Source organism: Myotis yumanensis, unplaced genomic scaffold, assembly GCF_028538775.1.
Source record: "Myotis yumanensis isolate MYYU_CA2020_CCGP unplaced genomic scaffold, mMyoYum1.0.hap1 SCAF_3, whole genome shotgun sequence".
NCBI lineage: Eukaryota > Metazoa > Chordata > Mammalia > Chiroptera > Vespertilionidae > Myotis > Myotis yumanensis.
The window spans coordinates 89,934,791-89,956,325 of NW_027223754.1; the positions used below are offsets into that span (position 1 = coordinate 89,934,791).

Sequence of the window (21,535 nt, forward strand, 5' to 3'; positions counted from 1 at the left end):
GATTTGGCTCAGTGGATAGAGCATCGGTCTGCAGACTGAAAGGTCCCAGGTTTGATTCCAGACAAGGGCACGTGCCCAGGTTGCTGGCTTGATCCCCAGTAGGAGGCGTGCAGGAGGCAGCCAATCAATGATTTTTCTCTCATCATTAATGTTTTTATCTCTCCTCTCCTTTCCTCTCTGAAATCAATATATAAATATAAATATATATATATATGTATATATATATGTGTGTATATATATGTATATATATGTATATATATATATAAAATAAAAAATCAATCAATAAGTGCATTGGAACAAATCGATGTCTCTCTCTCCCTCTGTCTAAAATCAATAAACAAAAAAAATTTTTTTAGGTAATTTTTATTTTATTTTATTTTTTTATTGATTAAGTTATTACATATGTGTCCTTATCCCCACATTACCCCCTATCCCCCCGACTCATGCCCGAGCCCCCCTGTTGTCTGTGTCCATTGGTTAGGCCTATAATCTTGCATATAAGTCCTTTGGTTGATCTTTCCCCCTCACCCCCACCCTTCCCTACTTTCCCTCTGAGGTTTGACGGTCTCACCGATGCTTCTCTGTCTCTGATCTGTTTTTGTTCATCAGTTTATGTTGTTCATTATATTCCACAAATGAGTGAGATCATGTGGTATTTATCTTTCTCTGACTGGCTTATTTCACTTAGCATAATGCTCTCCAGTTCCATCCACGCTGTTGCAAATGGTAAGAAATCCTTCTTTTTTACCGCAGTGTAGTATTCCATTGTGTAGATGTACCACAGTTTTTTAATCCACTCATCTATTGATGGGCACTTAGGCTGTTTCCAAATCTTAGCTATGGTTAATTGTGCTGCTATGAACATAGGGGTGCATATATCCTTTCTAATTGGTGTTTCTAGTTTCTTGAGAATAGTTATTTGGCATAGAGTGGGTGCTGATTAATTATGTGGTAGTTAAAGAAAAATGCTTACAATGACAATTATAATTTTTTTAAAATAAAAAGCAAACATAAAAAATATAACAAAATATTAATCATTATTTTGGCAACGCAGGCAAATTGCTTTCCAATTTTTTCCTCAGTGAACATGAATTATTCTACAATGGGAAAAATAAATGTATACACGCTACTCATACCATTAAGTCTTTAAAAATGCACAAGAAAAAGTGCACAAGAATTAGTATTGATTACATATTACATAGTGTAATACCAATGAATATTAGCTTTTCTGTTCTTTCTACCTTTCTGATATTTTAATCCTCAAAACTTTCTTTAGTGAAAAATAAATACAAAAAACGTATTATTGAGATACTAGAGACCTGGTGCACAGATTCGTGCACCGGTGGGGTCCCTCAGCCTAGCCTGCACCCTCTTGCAATCTGGAACCCCTTGGGGTTTGCCGGACTGCCGGTTTTGACCCAATTTGGGGGGCTGAGCCAAAATCGGCAGTCTGACATCCCCTGAGAGATGTAGTAGTGCACAAAGTGGCAGGCAGCCGGGGAGGAGCCCGAGCCAGGCACTGTGCTGCTCCTGCTCATCCTGGCCCTGCTGAGCCTGCCACCGCCACCGCACTGACCACCAGGGGCAGCTCCTGCATTGAGCATCTGCCTCCTGGTGGTCAGTGCGTGTCATAGTGACCAGTCGAACGGTTGACTGGTTGCTTAGGTTTTTATATACATAGATATGAAAAGCATTTGAGCCACTTCCCACTATTGCTAGCAAGAGCATGAAAAGAGGGAAATAAAATAGTACTTCAGGATGTATATTTGGGAAAAGCTTCCTAATTTCTTAACCAACTAAGGTTTCTGGGTCATTAAGAGGTATTACCAAGGGTGACTTCGGAATCTTCTCCTCTGGGGATGTTCCTTTCAAAGAATAAACAACATTAACTTTAGTATATTACTGCCCAAAGGCAAGGACATTAACTACTACATGAGGTCTTAGGTTCTTTTCAGACCCTTTCTGATTATACCACTCACTTCATTTCACACTCTGAATATTCTTGATGCTAGAAGTCAAAGTTACAGTACATGTAGTCCCATAACTTTACCATAATTCAAAGTTCAAACTAAGTAATTTATAGTAAGGAATTTCCAAAGTGAGAATATTTAAATTACAGCCTCAATGCCTTTCTTCAATCTGTTAAGTAAAAAACCTAGAGTTAAAAAAAAATCAAATCAGGATTTTAGCAAGGCTGAAAACTAATATTTCCTGAATACAAATGTGCACCTACCCACAGAAACAATTAGGGCTGTCAATGAAAAATATTATCCATGCACAGAGAATTGTTAACAGTGATTCTTCAAATTTAGATGACAGATAGGTTTCCCTTTAAATTGTGTACACACATCTTTTTCTCTTTTGTAAATTAAATTATACGAGAATTCACGAAAAAGTACTTCTATTAAATGAGAACATTTAATAATAGAATAACAATTTCCTAACCAATCTACTTCACATACCCTTTATGTCTGTGAATTTTGCAGATGTCCAACACCCGTGGAATTTTAGAAGGCACCTAAAGTATCAATTAGACCTTATAATTTTCTTTAACTTATTATATAGCTGGATATGAAGGAATCTCAATAAAGTACCACCAACTGTGTCTAGAGACTATGCCACAGGTCCCTGACACAGGTGAAATAGTGGTATGCCAGACTTGGACATTTTACCGTTAAATTCCTTCAATAACAACTAAAATGCTCTGTGAAAGCAAGACAGCTATGTCTGTCATATTCACTACTGAAGTCATAGAACAGTGCTTGGTACACACTAGGTACTCAATACATACCTATATGAATTAATCCACCTGTTAGCCAATTCGACAATAAAGAAGTCCTGAGTTTATTACATATTCTGTTTCAAGAGTTTTATTAATGTTAACTTAGCATATTGACTACCTGGACTAGCTGGGTATGACCTTACTACCTGTGTTTCCTCTAACACATCTAGCTTCCTCTTTGCCTCTGGGGAAAACTGCATTTAACCAGGCTTTAATCATTACATGCATAATAGATACTGATATGATTCTCAAAACATTTTTCACAGAAAATAATTCCATGACATTTGTAAATCATTGGCAATCTTTGTAGATAAGAAAATAAGTTTAACAACTTCAAATACCAGCACTTTCTATATGGGCAGAAAAAATTACCATTCATTATTAGATCCAAAAGTATTCATATCCTATTCAAATCAAAGCACAGACCTTCATCAATATAGTTTTAAAACCATATATGACTACTAATTACTAATATTATAACTTGTTAGACAAAAACAAACATGGAGTTTTTGAAATGTACATTTTAAAACATTCAGGTAAACTCTGCTTTAAGTCACTAAATTACTGCCAGCAAAAAACTTACCGCCTGTCACTTCACACATTGGTGTGATTGCAGAGTCATCTAAAGGCACACCTGTCAACTGTTCTGATTCTACTGACATGGTGCCAGGCAACCGCAACACTAATGCAAAGAGTCTCTGATCCCAACGAAAAGGTTCCTTGGTCAATTCACTTCCAGGCAAAGGAGAATTAAGAGGTAAATGGAGCTGAAAGTAAGGGGGGGAAAAAAACAATAAGATTTCCACACGCTACTTTTCCCAAAAGGCCACATTAATTACACTTGTATTAAAACTACATCATGAGTGTCCTATCACTCAAAAAACAAGCCCAAAAGCATTTGCAGATATAACTAAAATAGCACATGAGATACTATTACTTCAATTTTCTTAAGCTCTTCTCTAAAGATCTCAATTGAAAGAATCTATAACTGTAATGTTTTTCAGATTTTAATTCAACTATCCACCAAGTGCTGGACTGTTTTCAAATAATCATTTCATCATCAAAATCACCCTTTTTATTCCTATTTTCTAGATTAAAAAAAAAAAATGGGTCTCAGAGAAAATAAATGATTTTGGCCTCCTGGGTATGAGTCTGTACTTTTTCTATTACACTGCAGCAGTCCTAAACATCTCCACAGTTAATAATTTAAATATGCTTCACTTTATACATAACATACATTTCCAAAGCATTTGCAAGAAAGTAAATTTTGCCACTCTAATTGCATATTAAATGTTATTAAAGGTAATGATTCTTATCACATCTGAGTAAAAACAGAGGGTTTGGGGGTTGTTTGCATCTGTTTTTTCCCCCATCACCATTTACCCCCATACCCTCTTTGCATGTGTGTGTGTGTGTGTGTGTTTTATGTCTTTCCTCTTCCCCAATAGACCTGCTAAATCATAATCTAAGATTCTTAAGAATCCTGAAAAGCTAAAGTGATTCTAATGGGCACCTCTGTACCAACAGAGTAACAAGACAATTCACACATCAATCTTAGCATAACTAAATGGAGACAACCAGACAGTATGTGTTTCAGAGTATAATGCAATAGGATGTAAAACATTAAAAGGAAAGAAAAAGGGAAAGGGAAAGGAAAGCGAAGGTTGAACCCGCATCTAGCCAAGTCCTAACTACCAGTTTACCGGAATATTGGGGATTATAGGAGGATCAAGTTTAACACCACCACATCTCAGCAATCAGGCAAATCCAAAATGTGAGATGTTCACAGGACAGATGACCTGGTTTCTCCAATAAATTAATGGCATGAAAATGTAGAGTGGGAAGTGAGGAAGGTTGATGGAATTGTTATAGAATAAAAGACAAAGAAAATCAAAAGGAAAGGTTTTTGTAAAAATCGGGAAATTTTGAAATATGTTATTACAATTATAAACAACTAGAGGCCCGGTACATGAAAATTCATGCACTCGAGGGGAGGTCCCTCAGCCCGGCCTGCCCCCTCACACTGTCGGGAGCCCTCAACAGCAGGAGGCGACCCGGCCATCAGGGGAAGGTGACGCCCCATCACACCTCTGCTGCTGTCACTGCCGGCAGTGCAAGCCTCAGCAGGCCCTGGTTACCTGAGCTTCGGGTGGCCCTTGGTGGCTGGGCAGCCACCAACTGAGGCTTGCCTGTGTATCGGGCCGGCCCTGGGTGGCTGAGGGGACTGGGAGACTCCAGAGGCAGATGCGTGGAGCAGCTGGGCCTGCCTGGGGGCGGGCCCGGCCTTGCTGCACGCCTGCCGCCCCGGCAGGGCTGAGGGGACTGGGCACCGCCATCTTGTGGCTGTGGGTGCCGCCATCTTTGAGGGTGTGGCAGTCAATTAGCATATTCCCTCCTTATAGGATATGGGCGTGGCCACCTTTGAGGGTGGGGCAGTCAATTAGCATATTCCCCCCTTATTGGTTGTGGGCGCCACCATCTTTGCTATGGCGTGAGGGTCAATTAGCATATTCCCTCTTTATTAGGTAGGATATTTTAAGTGTGATGATGATATGGTGCTTAGGAAAACAAAAGTCCGTATTACTTATAAAATTTCTAAAAATAAAAATAAAGACCAGAATCAGTATACTGGGGAACTTATTTATACAATATTGGAGTTTTCTTCAAACTATAGAAGACACTAAAAGTATTACTTCCAAATTAATTGCCAAAGTTTATGCTACTTTATTCATAAAGACAAACTTGCATTGCTTACAGCCTTTCTATTTCTCATCTCAAGGGAGACTTCTGAACTTAATTATGGATTGAAGTCATTCTGCACCAACTTAAAACTCAAGTTTCTTCATTGATTTACATCAAACCATTAAAAGAAAATCACATTCTATTCTAAGGAAAGGTCCTAGTAAAGCTCTGCAAATCTGACACCTCTCTCCAAAAGATTCATGCCAAGAGAATATGATTCTTTTATCAAGATCAGCCAAGATTTTGTGACCATGGCCAGGAGTCATGAGCTCTTCCTCTGGCACTGACCCTACTTAAAGCAGAATTCAGAGGAGATAAGGAAGGAATGTTGGAAGATAACTGGCCAAGATATTCTCTGAGGAAGGTTCTCTAACCTCAAAGACTCTGTAACACTTGTAAAACAGCGCAGGAACTCCAAGCTCTTACTGCTGTTACCTCATCCTGCCAGAAGATAAATAAGAAAGCCTTTTACTCCAGACTAACCACCCTTGTACTATGGAAGTACAACTACTGGGTGCTTGGTCCTTTTCTCTTTAAGATCACAGAAACATCAAAGCACCAGTGACACTGGCAGAAAAGGGTTTCAACTGTTAATGCAATGCTCTGAGATGTAATAGATACATGGATCTATCTAAAAAATCCAGTGGATAATAGCACTGCGTAGACCTCAATATAAGTGGGGAATAGAATAATGAGACCCCATACTATAAACACATACAATACATATACAAACAACTAATCAGATAATCTGACATACATACACACACAAAACTAATCAGATAATGATGAACATCTACAAAGGAGACAATATATAATGAAATATATAATGGCTGTATAATGAAAGATCTAGAATGTATTTCAATTAAAACAAACAAAAAACCAAAAATGGTGACGAGCATATTTTACACATTTTATAAACCTGTCAAATTTTATTCATTTTTCCTATTTCTTATTATTTCCTATTCCCATATCACTACCCTCTGTCATTGCTGGAGAGGAGAGAGGAAAATCCCCTATAGCTAAAATGTGCTAGTTAAAATTGGAAGGAGTGATAGCAGACAAACAGGGACAGGGGAAATATAAAAAGCCTGGAAGAAAATATTCTTAGAAGGGTTGAATTACTCCAAATCTAAAGTCTACAGTTGAAATTTCAGCAATGTCTTAAAATCACATAGAGAAGTTTCTCTGAATACATTGACTTTGAGAATCAAAGCAAATTGCATGTAAATCAGTAAGAAAAACATAAAATTAACTGTTAGGAAAATATGTATTAAATATGAATAGATAATTCTCCCAAATGAAAAATGGACACGCACAAAAAATACTCAAGAAATCCATATGGCCTATAAATATGTGGAAAGATGCTCAAATACACTAACAGCAGATAATACAAATTAAAATATCAAAGATATAATTTCACACCCATCACATTAGCAAAATTTAAAAGTATGAAAATACCAAGTAAGAGGATAGGCATACATAGCAATGGGAACTCTCATCACTCCTATATACAGTCATTTTGGAGAGCAATTTGTAATGTCTGGTTAGCTAAAGATGAGCACACTCTAGGACCCAGCAATGTCATCTCTAGTTATAGAGAAACTCTCATGTTCATTTTCAAAAGAAGCCATGTAAAAGAACACTGTCTACAGCATTATTTTAAATAGAGGAAAAATTGAAACAACCTAAAAGTCCAATAAGGGAATCCTATATAATAAAAACCTAATATGCTAAGTGTCCAGTCGATTGTTCAACCAATGAAAGTGTAATATGCTAATGATATGATAAGGCCCCTCAATGGCTCACTATGACGTGCACTGACCACCAGGGGGGGCAGATGCTCCAACCAGTATGTTAGCTTGCTGTTGGGGTCCAGCCGATCTGGACTGAGCAAGACAGGCCAGACACGCCCTGGCACTCTCCCACGGCCCCTCCCAGGCTGGCAAACCTCTTGTGTCCCTCCCTGGCCCCGATCATGCACCAGGCCTTTAGTCAATAAATAAACTGTGATCTATTCATAAACCAGAGCTGAAATGAATAAGCCAGATTTCTAAAATTCAACACAGATCTCAAAACAATATTTTTTGGATAATATAACATAAATAGAATTTGCTCTCTCTGGCTTATTACTTCTTTCATTCAATATCACAAGGTGAGATTCATCCATACTGTTGCATACAAGTGTAGGTTATTCATTCCCATTGCCATGCAGCACGTGTGGGGCAGGAGGGAGGGGAATACACTTTAACTTATCTATGTTTTTGTTGATAGGCATTTGGGATGTTTCTAGTTTGGGTATATTATAAATAACAAAACCATGAAATTACAGTACATGTCTTTATGGAAAACATACATATGCATTTCTGCTGGATGTGCACCTAGAAGCATTATTGCTGGGTTGAGAGTATATGAATATACTTAATTTTATTACATACTGCCAGTTTTCCAACATGGTTGTACCAATTTATACTCCAACCAGCGGTGACCAAGAATACCAGTTGTTCCATATCTCTTTCACCAACATTTAGTTTGGCTGTCTTTTTCATTTCAGCCATTTTGATGTGTGTGTAGTGGAATCTTAGTGGGATGTGAATTTCCCTGAAATCTATAGAGGATAAACACCTTTCATTAATTTCTTGGCCATTTTGCTATGCTCTTTCATCAAGTGCCTATTAATTTCTGCCTACTTTTTAAAAACTGAGTTATCGTTTTCTTATTGATTTGAAGGATTATTAACATACTAGAGGCCAGGTGCACAAATTCATGCACAGGTGGGGTGAGAAGGGGGAGGGGGCCTGGGATGTGATAGGCCCTTCAGTTGGGCAGTGGGACGCCCTTGTCAGCCCCAGATCTGGATCCATCCTGATGACATTCGTGCTGGTTGTCAGGAGCCACCTGGCGGCAGCTTTTATGTTGTTGCTTTCTTGCAGAGCGTCTAGGGAGGGGAAATGGTCGAGGTGCCCAAGGCCAACTTCTAGGAGGCCGGCAGCACTGTCAGGATCATGCCAGCAGAGCTGGTCCGTTAGTGCTCTGGAGATTGGACCTGCAGGACTACTGAGGGAGTGAGTGGCTGCAGCTGGGCTGGTATAGGCTACCAGGATGGGTTGGTTAGCTGAGTGGCGCTCCCGCTGTGGGAGCACACGGACAACCAGGGGGCAGCTCCTGCATTGAGCGTCTGCCCCTTGGTGTTCAGTGCATGTCATAGCAACCGGTCGTTCCATCACTTAGGCTTTTATGTATATAGATTCTAGATGAGACCTTTGTTGGATATAGGCATTACAAATATCTTCTCCCACAATGTGACCTCTTTCATTATTTCAGTGGTATCTTTTGATAAATAGAATTTGTTATATTTTTCCTTTCATGGTTAGTACAATACTTTTGTGTCCTCTACAATCATGAAAATGTCTATTTTCTTCTAAAATCTTTATTATTTTCTCACATTTAAACCTGAAATATATTCAGAATTGGGTTTACTATATGATACGAGGTAGGGGTAAAGGTAGATTTTTTTCTCTCTAATGAATATCCAATTCACATAGCCCCATTTTTGGTTTTTGTTTTAATCCTCACCTGAGGATGTGTTTGTACTGAATTTAGAGAAAGAGAAATGGAGAGGGAGGGAGGGAGTGGGGAGGGAAGGGAGTGGAGAAGGAGGGGGTAGAAAAAGATGGAAAGGGAAGGGGAGAAAGAGACAGAGGGCGAGGGAGAGGGAGAGAAACATCAAGCAGTTGCCTCCTGTATGCACCCCAAACGGGGGATCAAATCTCTCGAACTACACTTCAACTAACTGAGCCACACGGGCAGATGTAGCCCTGTTATTTTAAAAGGCCATGTTTTCTCTGCTGCTCTGGAACGTCACATAATCTTCAACTGGTTGACTATACAAATGTGAGTTTATTTCTGGATCCAAACAAATATGAGATGAAAAAGAAGGCACAAGGCAAAATGGTACACAGATTAGCATCCATAGGTACTGTTAAATAATTATTAAGTATAGTCTTATATATGTACAATATATACATGTAGTGAAACATAAACTGGAAGGCTACACACCAAATTCAAGGTAATTGTTGCTTCTGGGATGGGGAAGAGAGACAGAGTAAAACCGAGTAGAGGAACAAAGGAAACTACACCTTCACTATCTGCAATGTTCTGTTTCATTTAAATTTTTAAAAATCTGTAACATACAATTAATTGTATGTCAGGCAAATATGCAGTAATTTTTATCAATTATTCTTATCCAAAATAGTATTAATATGGAAAAAAACTGTAAAAAAGCCAGTAAATTATACAAGTAGTTGAATAATCTATACCTCTTTTATGACAGTGTCATTATTTTCTACAAAACCCAAGAAAACTTCATACACATCTCAACTCAATAAAAGGTAAATCAGATATAATCACTAACCCCACATTTATAAGAACTCTAACAAAGTTCTACTTGATATCTATTAAAATATACTGCTGACAAGGTGGCCGAGTGGTTAAGGCGATGGACTGCTAAAATATACTGCAAGAGGATAGACTATTTCCCTGAAAATTATGCCTGCTTCCACTCACTTTTTATGCACCTACCAAATATTAGGTATGTTGAAACTCTGGAGATTTAAAGATGCATAATAAAAACATGGTCCCACTACTTAAAGAGTTGAGTGAAAGGTTTCATGTTCCTAAAGGAATCTGTTTTAGAGATGTGTTTAAGGATAATCTAACAAACAGAAAGAAGAAGAAGAAGAAAATCACAGTATGGCACCCTGGCCGATGAGGATCAGTTCTCTGAGCATCATCCTGTGCACCAAAAGGTTACCATTTAAATCCTGGTCAGGACACATGCCCAGTTGTGCATTCAGAACTGGTCCAAGTGCATATGGGAGGCAACCAATCAATGTTTTTCTCCCTCTCTACCCTTCCTTCCTTTCTCTCTAAAATCAATAAAAACATTTTTATTAAAAAAAAAAATCACAGTTCTGGCTATCAAGATATTATTAGGATTTTTATTTCTTAACAGTTGACAGGAAAATAGTTTTATAATAGCTATTTTCTGAAACTTAATTGCAGGAAACTTTAGTATGAAATTTAAGTGTCTAAACTAATAATGCTAAAAAATTAGTCACTAATAATAACCACAGACTTACTATTATATGACAGACAGTGTTCTAAACCCTCTATATACACTAGTTCATTTATTCCACAGGCAGTATTATAATCCCTACTTGCAAATGATAAAAACTGAGGCACGGACAGTTCAGTAACTTGCTGGAAGGTGCATGGTAAATGGTGAGGAGACAGAATCGAAATTCAGGTAAGGTGGCCTCTGATTCTGTGCTCTTAAATAATGCTTACACTTTAGTGAAACCATATCTGCATTTTAAAAAATCAAGTGTTGAGATATTAATATTTAAAAAAAACAAAACTTATTTGCCCAGAAGGGTCTCCTGCTCTAATCCTGGTCAAGAGCACATACCTGGGTTGTATGTCAGGAAGCAACCAATTGATCGATCTCTCTCTCTCTCTCTCTCTCTCTCTCTCTCTCTCTTTCTGTTTTCTCCCTCATACCTCCCTTCCTTCCACTCTCTCTAACATCAATGGAAAAAAATACCCTCTGGTGAGGATTAACCAAAAAAAACAAAAAAACAAAAAAAAGAAAGAGAAAAAAAACACTAATTCTATTTAATGGAAAGAAACTTTAATTATAAAAATGACCACTTTAAGAAAAAAAAAATTCAGATCACAGACTTCTGAATCAATCTAGTAATTTTAAGTCACAAATTAATATTATTAACATTTCAGATTGCTTGTCTGTTTTAATAAAGCACAATCCTATGCTTTCCCGCCAGTTACTCTTTTATCCAATGGAAAGAGGCAGCAATACACTTTTCTCCCTTTTGTTGGTTTCTTCCCATTCTCTGGTACATGAGTAATAATAACAATAAAATTAAACAATAGTTAATATATTGAGAACTTACTATGAGCCAAGCACCATTCTATGATCTTTTCATATATTTATAACAAATCAATGAGGTAGGTAATATTATCATCCCCATTTTAGAGGCAAGTTGTAATATAAGATTGTATGTCAGGAGACATCTGTTTGGAGAATACATGATTCAACTTTAGAGAATCTAAGGAAAACTGAGAATTTTAAGAATTGGATAAATCATGTGTAATTCAATAGTACAATAATTTTCCCTTAACTATGACATTGATCTTCATTGGGGTTTTCATAAGATTATACTTGGCAAAACTTCCATCTAAATGGACTAATAAGCAAAGAAAATTATTTTTTATACTAACAAAGTTTTATTTTTACTTGAATACAATTGAGGTTTCTCTACATTATTATTTAAAATTATTAATTTTATTGATACCACAGTCCAGATATCTTAGGCAATTATCTAACAGAAAAGGAAATGTAGCTCCAACTTAAATTTAGGAAGACTATTTTTCCTGCTTTCCTTTGGAGATCTATCTTATTGCCCTTTCACCTTTAAGTCTTTCTTGGAACTTATTTTTTTTAAAAAGTAAAATTTCTTTCTCCATAGGCATAAAAAACAAAGGGCAGATTAGGTAGGTGATAGTCTATCATTAGATATGCTCAAACTTTCTGTACATATAAAAGTACAATTTTCCCTTTATTTGTTTTATGTTTGATCATGGTTCAGACCCTCATTATTCGTGACTTTGCTAAGTCTGGACTAAGGCTCAACTTAAATTTTAATTATTTAGTTACTAGAAGTCCGGTGCATGGCCTGGCCTGCAGTGATTGGGCTGAAACTGGCTCTCCGACATCCCCTGAAGGGCCCCGGATTGTGAGAGGGCGGGTCTCGCGTGACATACCCCAGAATAGGGTTCCCTCCTCTCTGGTTCCGGGTGCGTCACCCAAGAACCGTAGCTGCCAAGTCACCTCAGCTTGGCAGCTCCTGCACTGAGCTTCTGCCTCCTGGTGTTCAGTGCATGTTATAGCTACCAGTCGGAGCATCTGCCCCCTCCCTGGTGGGGGGTGTCCCTCAGCCTGACATGCACCCTCTCCAATCTGGGGCCCCTCGTGGGATGTCCGACTGCAGTCGGACATTCCTTTCGCAATCCGGGACCGCTGGCTCCTAACCACTCACCTGCCTGCTTGCCTGATCGCCTCTAACCATTCTGCCTGCCAACCTGCTTGCCCCCAACTGCCCCCCCACACACCGGCCTTCTTGCCCCAATGCCCCCCCCCTTTCTGGCCTGATTGCCCCCAACTGCCCCCCTCCCCCCGCTGGCCTGCTCTCCCCCAACTACTCCCCCTGCCAGTCTGCTCTCCCCCAACTGCCTCCCACTGCCGGCCTGCTTGCTCCCAACTGCCCCCCCTGCCAGCCTGCCCACCCCCAACTGCCCCCGCCCCCCCCCCCCCCGCTGCTGGCCTGATCACTCCCAACTGCCCTCCCCTCCTGGCCTGATCGCCCCTAACCGCCTCTGCCCCACCACCATGGCTTTGTCTGGAAGGATGTCCAGAAGGTCTCCCAGTCTAATTAGCATATTACCCTTTTATTAGTATAGGTATATATATATAGACTTTATATTTTATATTTATATATATATATATATAGATTCACTGAGCACCTACCATAAACATGGCATTTCAGGATTTAATAAGGATTATACTAAGCCAAATAAACAAGATTGGAGATAAAGTTTTAGCAAGCTCACTTTTAAAAAACTGTTATAAGACCTCTGCTAATGAGGATTCTCATACATTGTTATTTACTTTTTAAATTTGCAAAATGTAAAAAATAAATAAAAGTCAACTAATAGCAAAAGAAGATTTAAAAAAATTATATTTAAAATATCTTTAAATCAAGAACCAAACATATTTCTCCTGGCATACAACCCAACTGGCTCCTGAATAATGATCATATCAGAGCTTTCCATGAATGTCAGTATTGACTGGTTTATACCAACACTTCAGAGGTGTCCTCTTGCACTTGGATAGTCTGCTAACTGGTTCTATTTGTGAAGTAATTCAAATTATACATCCTTTAATAAGTATACTTCCCACCTTGTTTAATGACCTATTTACCTGGCTGTCTATCCTACCATTTTAAAAGAGGGCAAGAAGAGGGATCTGATTGTTTTCTATGTCTCTCTCCCCCCCACAGATAGTATCTGTCAAATGAAAGAATGAGGCCCCTCCCATCCCCACAGCATAAGGAAAGCACAAAAGCAAGAGGAGCAGAGTAATGGCTACAATCAGAGCACAAGCATCTCTGTGTCCCTCCCTATCCAAGACACATACTGATGTGGATTAGACACACAAACAGGGATTCCACAGTCATGTATGTGAAACATTACCAGAACATCACAGAACTAATTAGGCCTAGTTCAAGAGCTGGAAGTGTTGTTCTGTCCCTATGTATCTAAGCAGCTAATTATGGCCCTTGTATGTGCCCGCACATAAAGGACACAAAGACATGAGCTGCAAAACCTGCCTGACATCTAGAATAGGACTGGAGAAACAACCATCCCATATGTTGAACCCATAACAACAATTCCATCTAGCTCAGTGTACAGTACTCATAATGATAATTTGCATATGGGCATACTTCCACTAAGACCCACAAAATATAACCTCATATTCTTCACTTATTCAGAGATACAAAGAACATGACCATATATTTCTTGCAAAATTTTGTTTACCTCACACACCAAACCATCATTTTTCTTTACAGTTTAATGCACTGGCTAATACCAATGAACTTGGCACAGTATTAAGGAAGTAATTAGGTCATTATAAATATTCAATTTTTAATTGTTATCATTAGAGGCCTTTTATAAAATAAGAATGGGGATCACAAATAAAGCTATAACACAGGAATTATTTAATGAAAGGTGACACATCAGACACTAATTTTCTACCTTCAAGAACATGTAAACAAATAATTGTAATATGGGGGTGAATTAGGGAAGACTCAGAGAAAACAGCATCTGAGTAAGTTTAAAGAATGAAAAATATACTGAGAATCTATAAACTTTTGCAGGTTACAGGGAATATATAGAGTGAAAATCATGATTTAAAAAAACATGAGGTAAGAAACAAAAAACAAACACTGGGATAAAAAACAATGAAAATTCAGGACTGCTGGAGGATTAAGTACAAAAAAGAAGAGAAACTGAAGATTTTAGGAAAGCCTCTAAGAATGTGTAAAATTTTAATATGGGGAAATAGAGGAATAACATTCAGGGAAAGAGAACATGCAAGGAAAGAAACTGGAAACATTCAGAAAATAGTAGCCTACTTTGGGTCAAGTTTAGAGAAAATATAGAAGATTGACAATGAATTTTTCTTCATTTGCTAGTCATTTTCTAGTCTCTTCACTCTACTAAAATAACTCACACTATTAGTCATCAATGATTTTTTTTTTTGGTCATTGTGGTAGATGAATGTGGTAAAAGTGTTTCAGGCCTAAGTCTTAACACAGGCCTCACAGTTTTGTTGTCACCTCTTAGGAGCCAGCTGCCATGTAAAGAAGCTTGAACTAGACTACTGACGATGACAGATCACATGGAGAGACAGAAGCCACAGGGACAAGAAGCAAGGTACCCACACAACAGTGAGCAGCAATGGCCAGACAAATAAATAAGGTTATCTTGGGTGTTCCAGCCCCAGCTAAGCCCCCAGCTGAATGAAGCCAACCCACAGAATCTTGAGAAATAATAAACTGTTGTTTTAAACCACTAAAATTTAGGGTGACTTGTTAAATAGAAATAGGTAACCAAAGGAGTCATAAAAACAAGTAGAGATTGTTCAGATTTGGCTTTCCAGCAGCATTCAAAACTATGTACCGCTTTTTAGAAATACATTCTTCCTTTGGCTTTCACACTGAAGTACTTTCATGGTTTTCCTCCTCTTCTCTGGCTGTTCCTCTCTCTGTCTTCTACCCAAACCCTCAAACTGCAATACCTAGCCATTAAGTGCTGCACATCCTCAAGGCTCAGTCTTAAGTCTTGGCCAATTTATGCTCTAAACCCTCATCCCGCCTACCCACAGCTTCAGTTGATATATACACTCAGATAATATTTTAAAATTTTGTATGTCCAGCCTAGATTTTTCTTCTGAGTGTCAAATAATCTTCTGCCTACTTGATATTCCCTGTTGAATGGCTCTAAGGTTCCTCAAACTAACATGTTCAAAACTGAACTCACAATTTTCCTCCACCCAAAATGGTACTCTTTCAACATTTCCTAGCTCAGTGAATGGCATCATAATATATCCAGTTTTGTAAAAAGTCATCTTCCTTTCCATATAGCGCCAAATGTCAGCAAATTTGGTTGATTTAGCCTTCTAAGTATCTCTCAAAACTCGCTTCTTTCTATCTCTTCTATCATCACCAAATTCCTTGGCCAATGCAACACTGCTTGCCTACCTGGTCTTTCAGCAGCCACTTGTCTTCCTCCAAATAAAACCCTTGCTTTTATATTGAAAACATGATTTGGGAGGACCTCAGAGCCCCTGTGTGGTATCAAGCCCAACCAAACTTCTTTTCCATTTATTTACAATAATTCCTCTTCTTCATGTCTAAGTCACTTTAGCCCTCTCCCAATCCCTCATTCTCAAGCATACTTCCTTTGGGGGGAAAAGCCTTTGAACAATCTCTCTGCCTGGTATAACTATCTTTCTACTTTTTGTGTAGTAAATCCTACTCATCTCTTTAGATCTTAGCTTTCCATGAGCTCCTTGACTAAATGTAGTGCACCCTTATTGTAAACTCTCATAGCACATATTCCTCCCTTTTGTTGGATTTATAACAACTGCAATTTCACTTTTATCTATGTGACATTTTTATTAATGCTTGTTTTATCAAAACCAGACCTGTGGAGGCAGAGCTCCTGCTTATTTTTGCTCACCATTTGATCTCAGAGCCTAGTACAATGACTGGTTCATAGAAGAAACTCAATATACCTAAATAAATAAATGAATAGGTGGATAAATAAGGTGCCTAGATAGGCTGTGAATGATACTAAGGAACCAGTGGACAATGCAAAGCATTGAAACATTGTGAACAGTAGAAAAATATGCTCAGTGGTATGCTTTAGAACAGCGGTTTTCAACCTGTGGGTCGCGACCCCTTTGGTGGTCGAACAACCCCTTCACAGGGGTCGTCTAAGACCATCCTGCATATCAGATATTTACATTACAATTCATAACAGTAGCAACATTAGTTATGAAGTAGCAACGAAAATAATTTTATGGTTGGGTCACAACATGAGGAACTGTATTTAAAGGGCCAGAAGGTTGAGAACCACTGCTTTAGAATAATTATTGCCATGTTATAAAAAAATGAAGGAAACGAAGACAAGTTAGGAAGCTAATGTAATACTTTAAAAAAATCACCAGTGTAATGGATGGTAACATGAATAGTAATGAAAGGAAAAAATAATAATAAAAGTAAAAAGCAAGGGACTGACACCAAAGACAATTACTGAGGAAAAAAGATAGTACAGTAAAACCTCATTATAACGGACTAATTCGGCTGAGGGGATGTCCATTAGAGCCGTAAGTCCATTATATAATAAAAGAGGATTTCCAAATGCCTTATGTTAAAAAATTGACAAATTAGTTTACCTGTTTATACTTCCATTTGTTTAATAAACATAAATTAAGTATGCATGAAAAGTTTAATTAAGTAAACAGAAAGTTTTCTATGTGTATTGCTGTAATTTCAAATTTATACTGAATAGATCTAGTAAATGTGTGCATTCCCCAGTCACCTCCAGTAAACAAAGGCACACGGCTGGGACATGGCTTAGCGCATGTGAAACATCAGCCAGCACACATTAAAACTGCTGCTGAAAGTCACAACACACAACAACAGAACAAATTAGCATGCACAATGTGGTGTGATCACGTGCTAATCATTCCCCAAACACTGTTTAGGAGTGGTGACTCTTGGATTTAAGTATGTAGACTATAGTTGTAGATATGTAATATTTATTTATGTCAGCAAAATTACTGAAGTGTTTTTTCCAATATATGCCTCTTTGCTAAAATTTATTAAAAATAACAGTGAAGGGGAGAGATCAACCAAAGGACTTATATGCAAGCATATAGGCCTAACCAATGGACACAGACAACAGGGGGGTGAGGGCATGAGTGGGGGGGATAGTGGGTAATGTGGGGATAAGGACACATATGTAATAACTTAATCAATAAAGAAATTTAAAAAAAGAAAAAAATAACAGTGAATTAATTTAAAAAAATAACCTGTAATTTAATTATAAACAAATCTTGGTTAAAAGCATTTTAAAATTAATAGGGTATTAATTTTCACATATGACATACAGACTGGAAACTTTGTCCCTTAAATTCAAAGTCTGTTAAATCGAAACCCACAAAAGCAAGGGCTTATTATATGTACATGTCTTAAGGCCCTGACACTTTCACTACCTCTACTGTTATAGTGATGATTTAACATATTCAAAATGATGTTATAAGGTACTGTAATATATGAAGCAAGATTGAAAAAAAACAAACTACAAAACTAAGTACCAAATACATACACACTAAAAAGAGATTTTTGCAAAAGTACAATAATGTTCTCAATTCTAATGTATAACTTCACACAATTGTTAAATAATATCCAAATTATTCAGAATCTAGCGTAAAACATTTAAACTAAAATAAATTATAAAGTATTAGATCAGAAAATTAACTTAAAGTGCACTGATAAAGAAACAAAAAAAATATATATAGTAAAAGTTTTGTGAATCATATTGAGAGCCATTATTTTCTAAGTAACTAGGAGCATTTAATGCTTCAAGCACAAAAACATATCAACAAATTTCCTCCAGTGTATTATATTATGTCCCTATCTTCTGGAAACAGATTATAGCCCACAAAAATAATAATAACCTTTTCTTGATAATTCAAAGAAGTAGGGAGAGAAAAAAGCTTAAAGACTTCTTGTTCTTACCAAATATTAATCGAAATCAGAAAGTTAAGGGTTTCAATTAGATATCCTACATTGAATCAACTTATTTAATTCTCCAACACATCTATTACCTATAACTTATATTCTAAGGTGTATCAATTTAGTATATTTCCCCAAAATTTAACATTAATGTACACAATTTTTTTCCAACAAAAGAACATTAATTATCCACACAGCTGCATATCCCTTTCTTCTTCTATATCAAGTTTCATAGAATTCATGCCGAAACCGGTTTGGCTCAGTGGACAGAGCGTCGGCCTGCGGACTGAGGGGTCCCGGGTTCGATTCCGGTCGGGGGCATGTACCTGGGTTGCGGGCACATCCCCAGTGGGAGATGTGCAGGAGGCAGCTGATCGATATTTCTCTCTCATCGATGTTTCTAAATCTCTATCTCTCTCCCTTCCTCTCTGTAAAAAATCAATAAAATATATTAAAAAAAAAAAAAGTTTCATAGAATTCCAGTATCACAGACTGAGTCTAGGTCTTCTCCACATTGGGTCTAGAGCAGTGGTTCTCAACCTTGGCTGCACATTAGAATCACCTGGGAATCTTTTTAAAATCCTGATTTCTGGGCCTCATCCTCCAGAAATTCTTTCTTTGTTATGGGGTGGGGCCACAACATTAGTAACAAAGAAACAGAATTTCCGGAGGATGAGGCCCAGAAATCAGGATTTTAAAAAGATTCCCAGGTGATTCTAATGTGCAGCTAAGGTTGAGGACCACTGATCTAGAGGTTCTTCTGAATCCCTTTGGCCCTTAGAGATTAAGCACAACATCAGAGTCATATTTTATAGCCTTTGCTTATGATCTTGATCTCTTTGGCACCTTTACTTTGAAAACTATAATTTCAAGGTATATCAAAGACTACTAACTGGTATTTCATTTGCATTTCTATTTGGTTAACCTTAGATTATTTTTGTATTCTCTTTATTTCAATTATAAATTAGTAGATGCTAAAAAAATTTTCTCTATGCTTCCCTTTAAAAGGTTAGCTTTGGGCAAATGTTAGACCGCTGAAAATTGTATCCCTCATCTTCCGAAATTTGGCAATTTCAACTCCTTTATTTGCATTGCCTGTTGCAAGTTAGGTGATCTAATGTTGTATTTTTGTTTCAATGCTAATTCACTATAAGGTAATAATTCCCCTAAAAAGTTTCAAAAACAATTAGGGATCCAAATTTGTCTTAAACTTCTATGAGACTTCAAATCCCAAAGAGATAACAGCATTTGTAATATATGAACCATGTTTGGATTCTAATTCAAACAAAACAACTGTGAGACAAGTAGGGAAATTGGGATATACATTGGATATTAATTTTACTTCCTGGACCCTTTCAATTTTTTGTTAAGCTATAAAGATAAATCAAATTTAAATCATTTAAATTAAAATCAATTATATTTAGAAATTAAACTTAATAAATTTTTAAAAAATCAATTAAAATGTTAGGCTACAGAACACTGCAGATACACACACACATATATAAATATATATATTTAGATAGCCTTATGTGTTAAAGATAATGCCTACAGAAATATTTATGGGTGAAATTATATAATGTTTGGAATTTACTATAAAATATTTCCCGAAAAAGTGTGTATGGAGGTAGGGGCAGAACAGATGAAACAATAATTATCCTGCAAAATGTAGACAATTATAGAATCTGAGCAAGAGCTCTTGAAGTTTATTACTTCATTTCTCCAATTTTTGTGTATTTTGGAAGCTCCATAATAAGGTTTTTTAAAATTGGACATAGGTGAGTTAATCAACACAATTAAAAATGTACACAATTATACCTAGGCCAATGTTTCTAAGTGGTTAGAGAATAGGCCTATGCACCAAAGGGTTGCAGGTTCGAACCCGGGCAACCAATCAATGTGTCTCTCTCACATGGTTATCTCTCTCTCTCTCTCTTTCTCTCTCCCTCCCTCTTTCCACTCTCTCTAAAAATCAATGGGGCGAAATTACACAAAACTAAAAGCCTCTGTGGGAAGGAAATGAGAATGAGAAGGAAAGTATTGCTTTTATTACGAGTGTGCCTGTAAACAATTATTAGCCAAACTAGAGGCCCGGTGCACGAAATTCATGCATGGGTAGGGTCCCTAGGCCTGGCAGGCAATCAGGGCCAATCTGTGCGGTGACCAAGGGGCGATCGGGGGGCCCCCGCTGGCACCTTCCTTAGCTGGCCCACTCACCAGCCCTCCCACCACTGCTGGTCACCTCCCTCTGTGGGGTGACAGGCGGGGTGATTGGGGGGCCTCCACTGGCTGGCCTGGGGCCTATAGGCTAGGGGCAGCTCCTGCATTGAGCATCTGCCCCCTGGTGGTCAGTGCGTGCCATAGCGACAGGTCGTTCTACTGGTCGTTCCGCTGTTTTATTATATAGGATATTTATGGTGCTTAATCTGAAATGTTTTAACTCTTTTAAACAGAATATAAAAATCTCACCTGACAGAAGCTGCTAGTAAAGCAAATAATTTAACCCCTGTGAGAGCTAAATGATCCATACCTACACAGTGACACAGGCAGTACCAGAAACAAGTCCATTAAAGGTTATTTCCTGGTGGAAAGCCAATTTCTCCTGATTTCAGAAATGCTAAAGAGGATAGGGAATAGATGGATAACACTTCTTAGAATTAAAGAAACAAAGAATTATCATTTGGGGGTAAAAAGGATAAGGAAACCTTGACACAAAAAGAATGATAAAATTGTCCTAAGTTATTGCAGATTCTAGAAAAAACACACACCAAGATTTAAACACACCAAGTTTTCAGGCTGGCCACACCCCCTTTAGGGTGGGGGGTCCCACTGGGGTGCCTGGCCAGTCTGGGTGAGGGGCTGAGGTCCGTTTTCAGGCTGGCCAAGCACCCTGGCGACGTAAGCTTCCAGCCTCTCCTTTTTTTCTTTTTTTTTTTAAATTCTGGGATTTATTTACCTTCTATAATTGAAACTTTGTTGCCTTTAGCAGAGGCCTGCAGAAAGCTTGGCTTCCTCCATCGCCAGGGGCAACCCACTCCCGCTCGCTCCAGCTCCGTGGCCACGGCTGGCT

General features: G+C 37.9%; 1 protein-coding gene across 5 annotated transcripts in view; it reads right to left on the minus strand.

Annotated features, from left to right (window-relative positions):
* Positions 1–21,535, minus strand: part of INTS6 (integrator complex subunit 6) — a 119,792-nt gene that overhangs the window by 46,893 nt on the left and 51,364 nt on the right. For 4 of the 5 annotated variants that reach the window (XM_070409106.1, XM_070409105.1, XM_070409104.1 and 1 more), the window contains one exon: positions 3,366–3,549. The exons of the other annotated variant lie outside the window; for it this stretch is intronic. In XM_070409106.1, the coding sequence (XP_070265207.1) occupies positions 3,366–3,549 (184 nt within the window). The remainder of the gene's footprint in view (positions 1–3,365; positions 3,550–21,535) is intronic. 5 annotated transcript variants of the gene reach the window in all.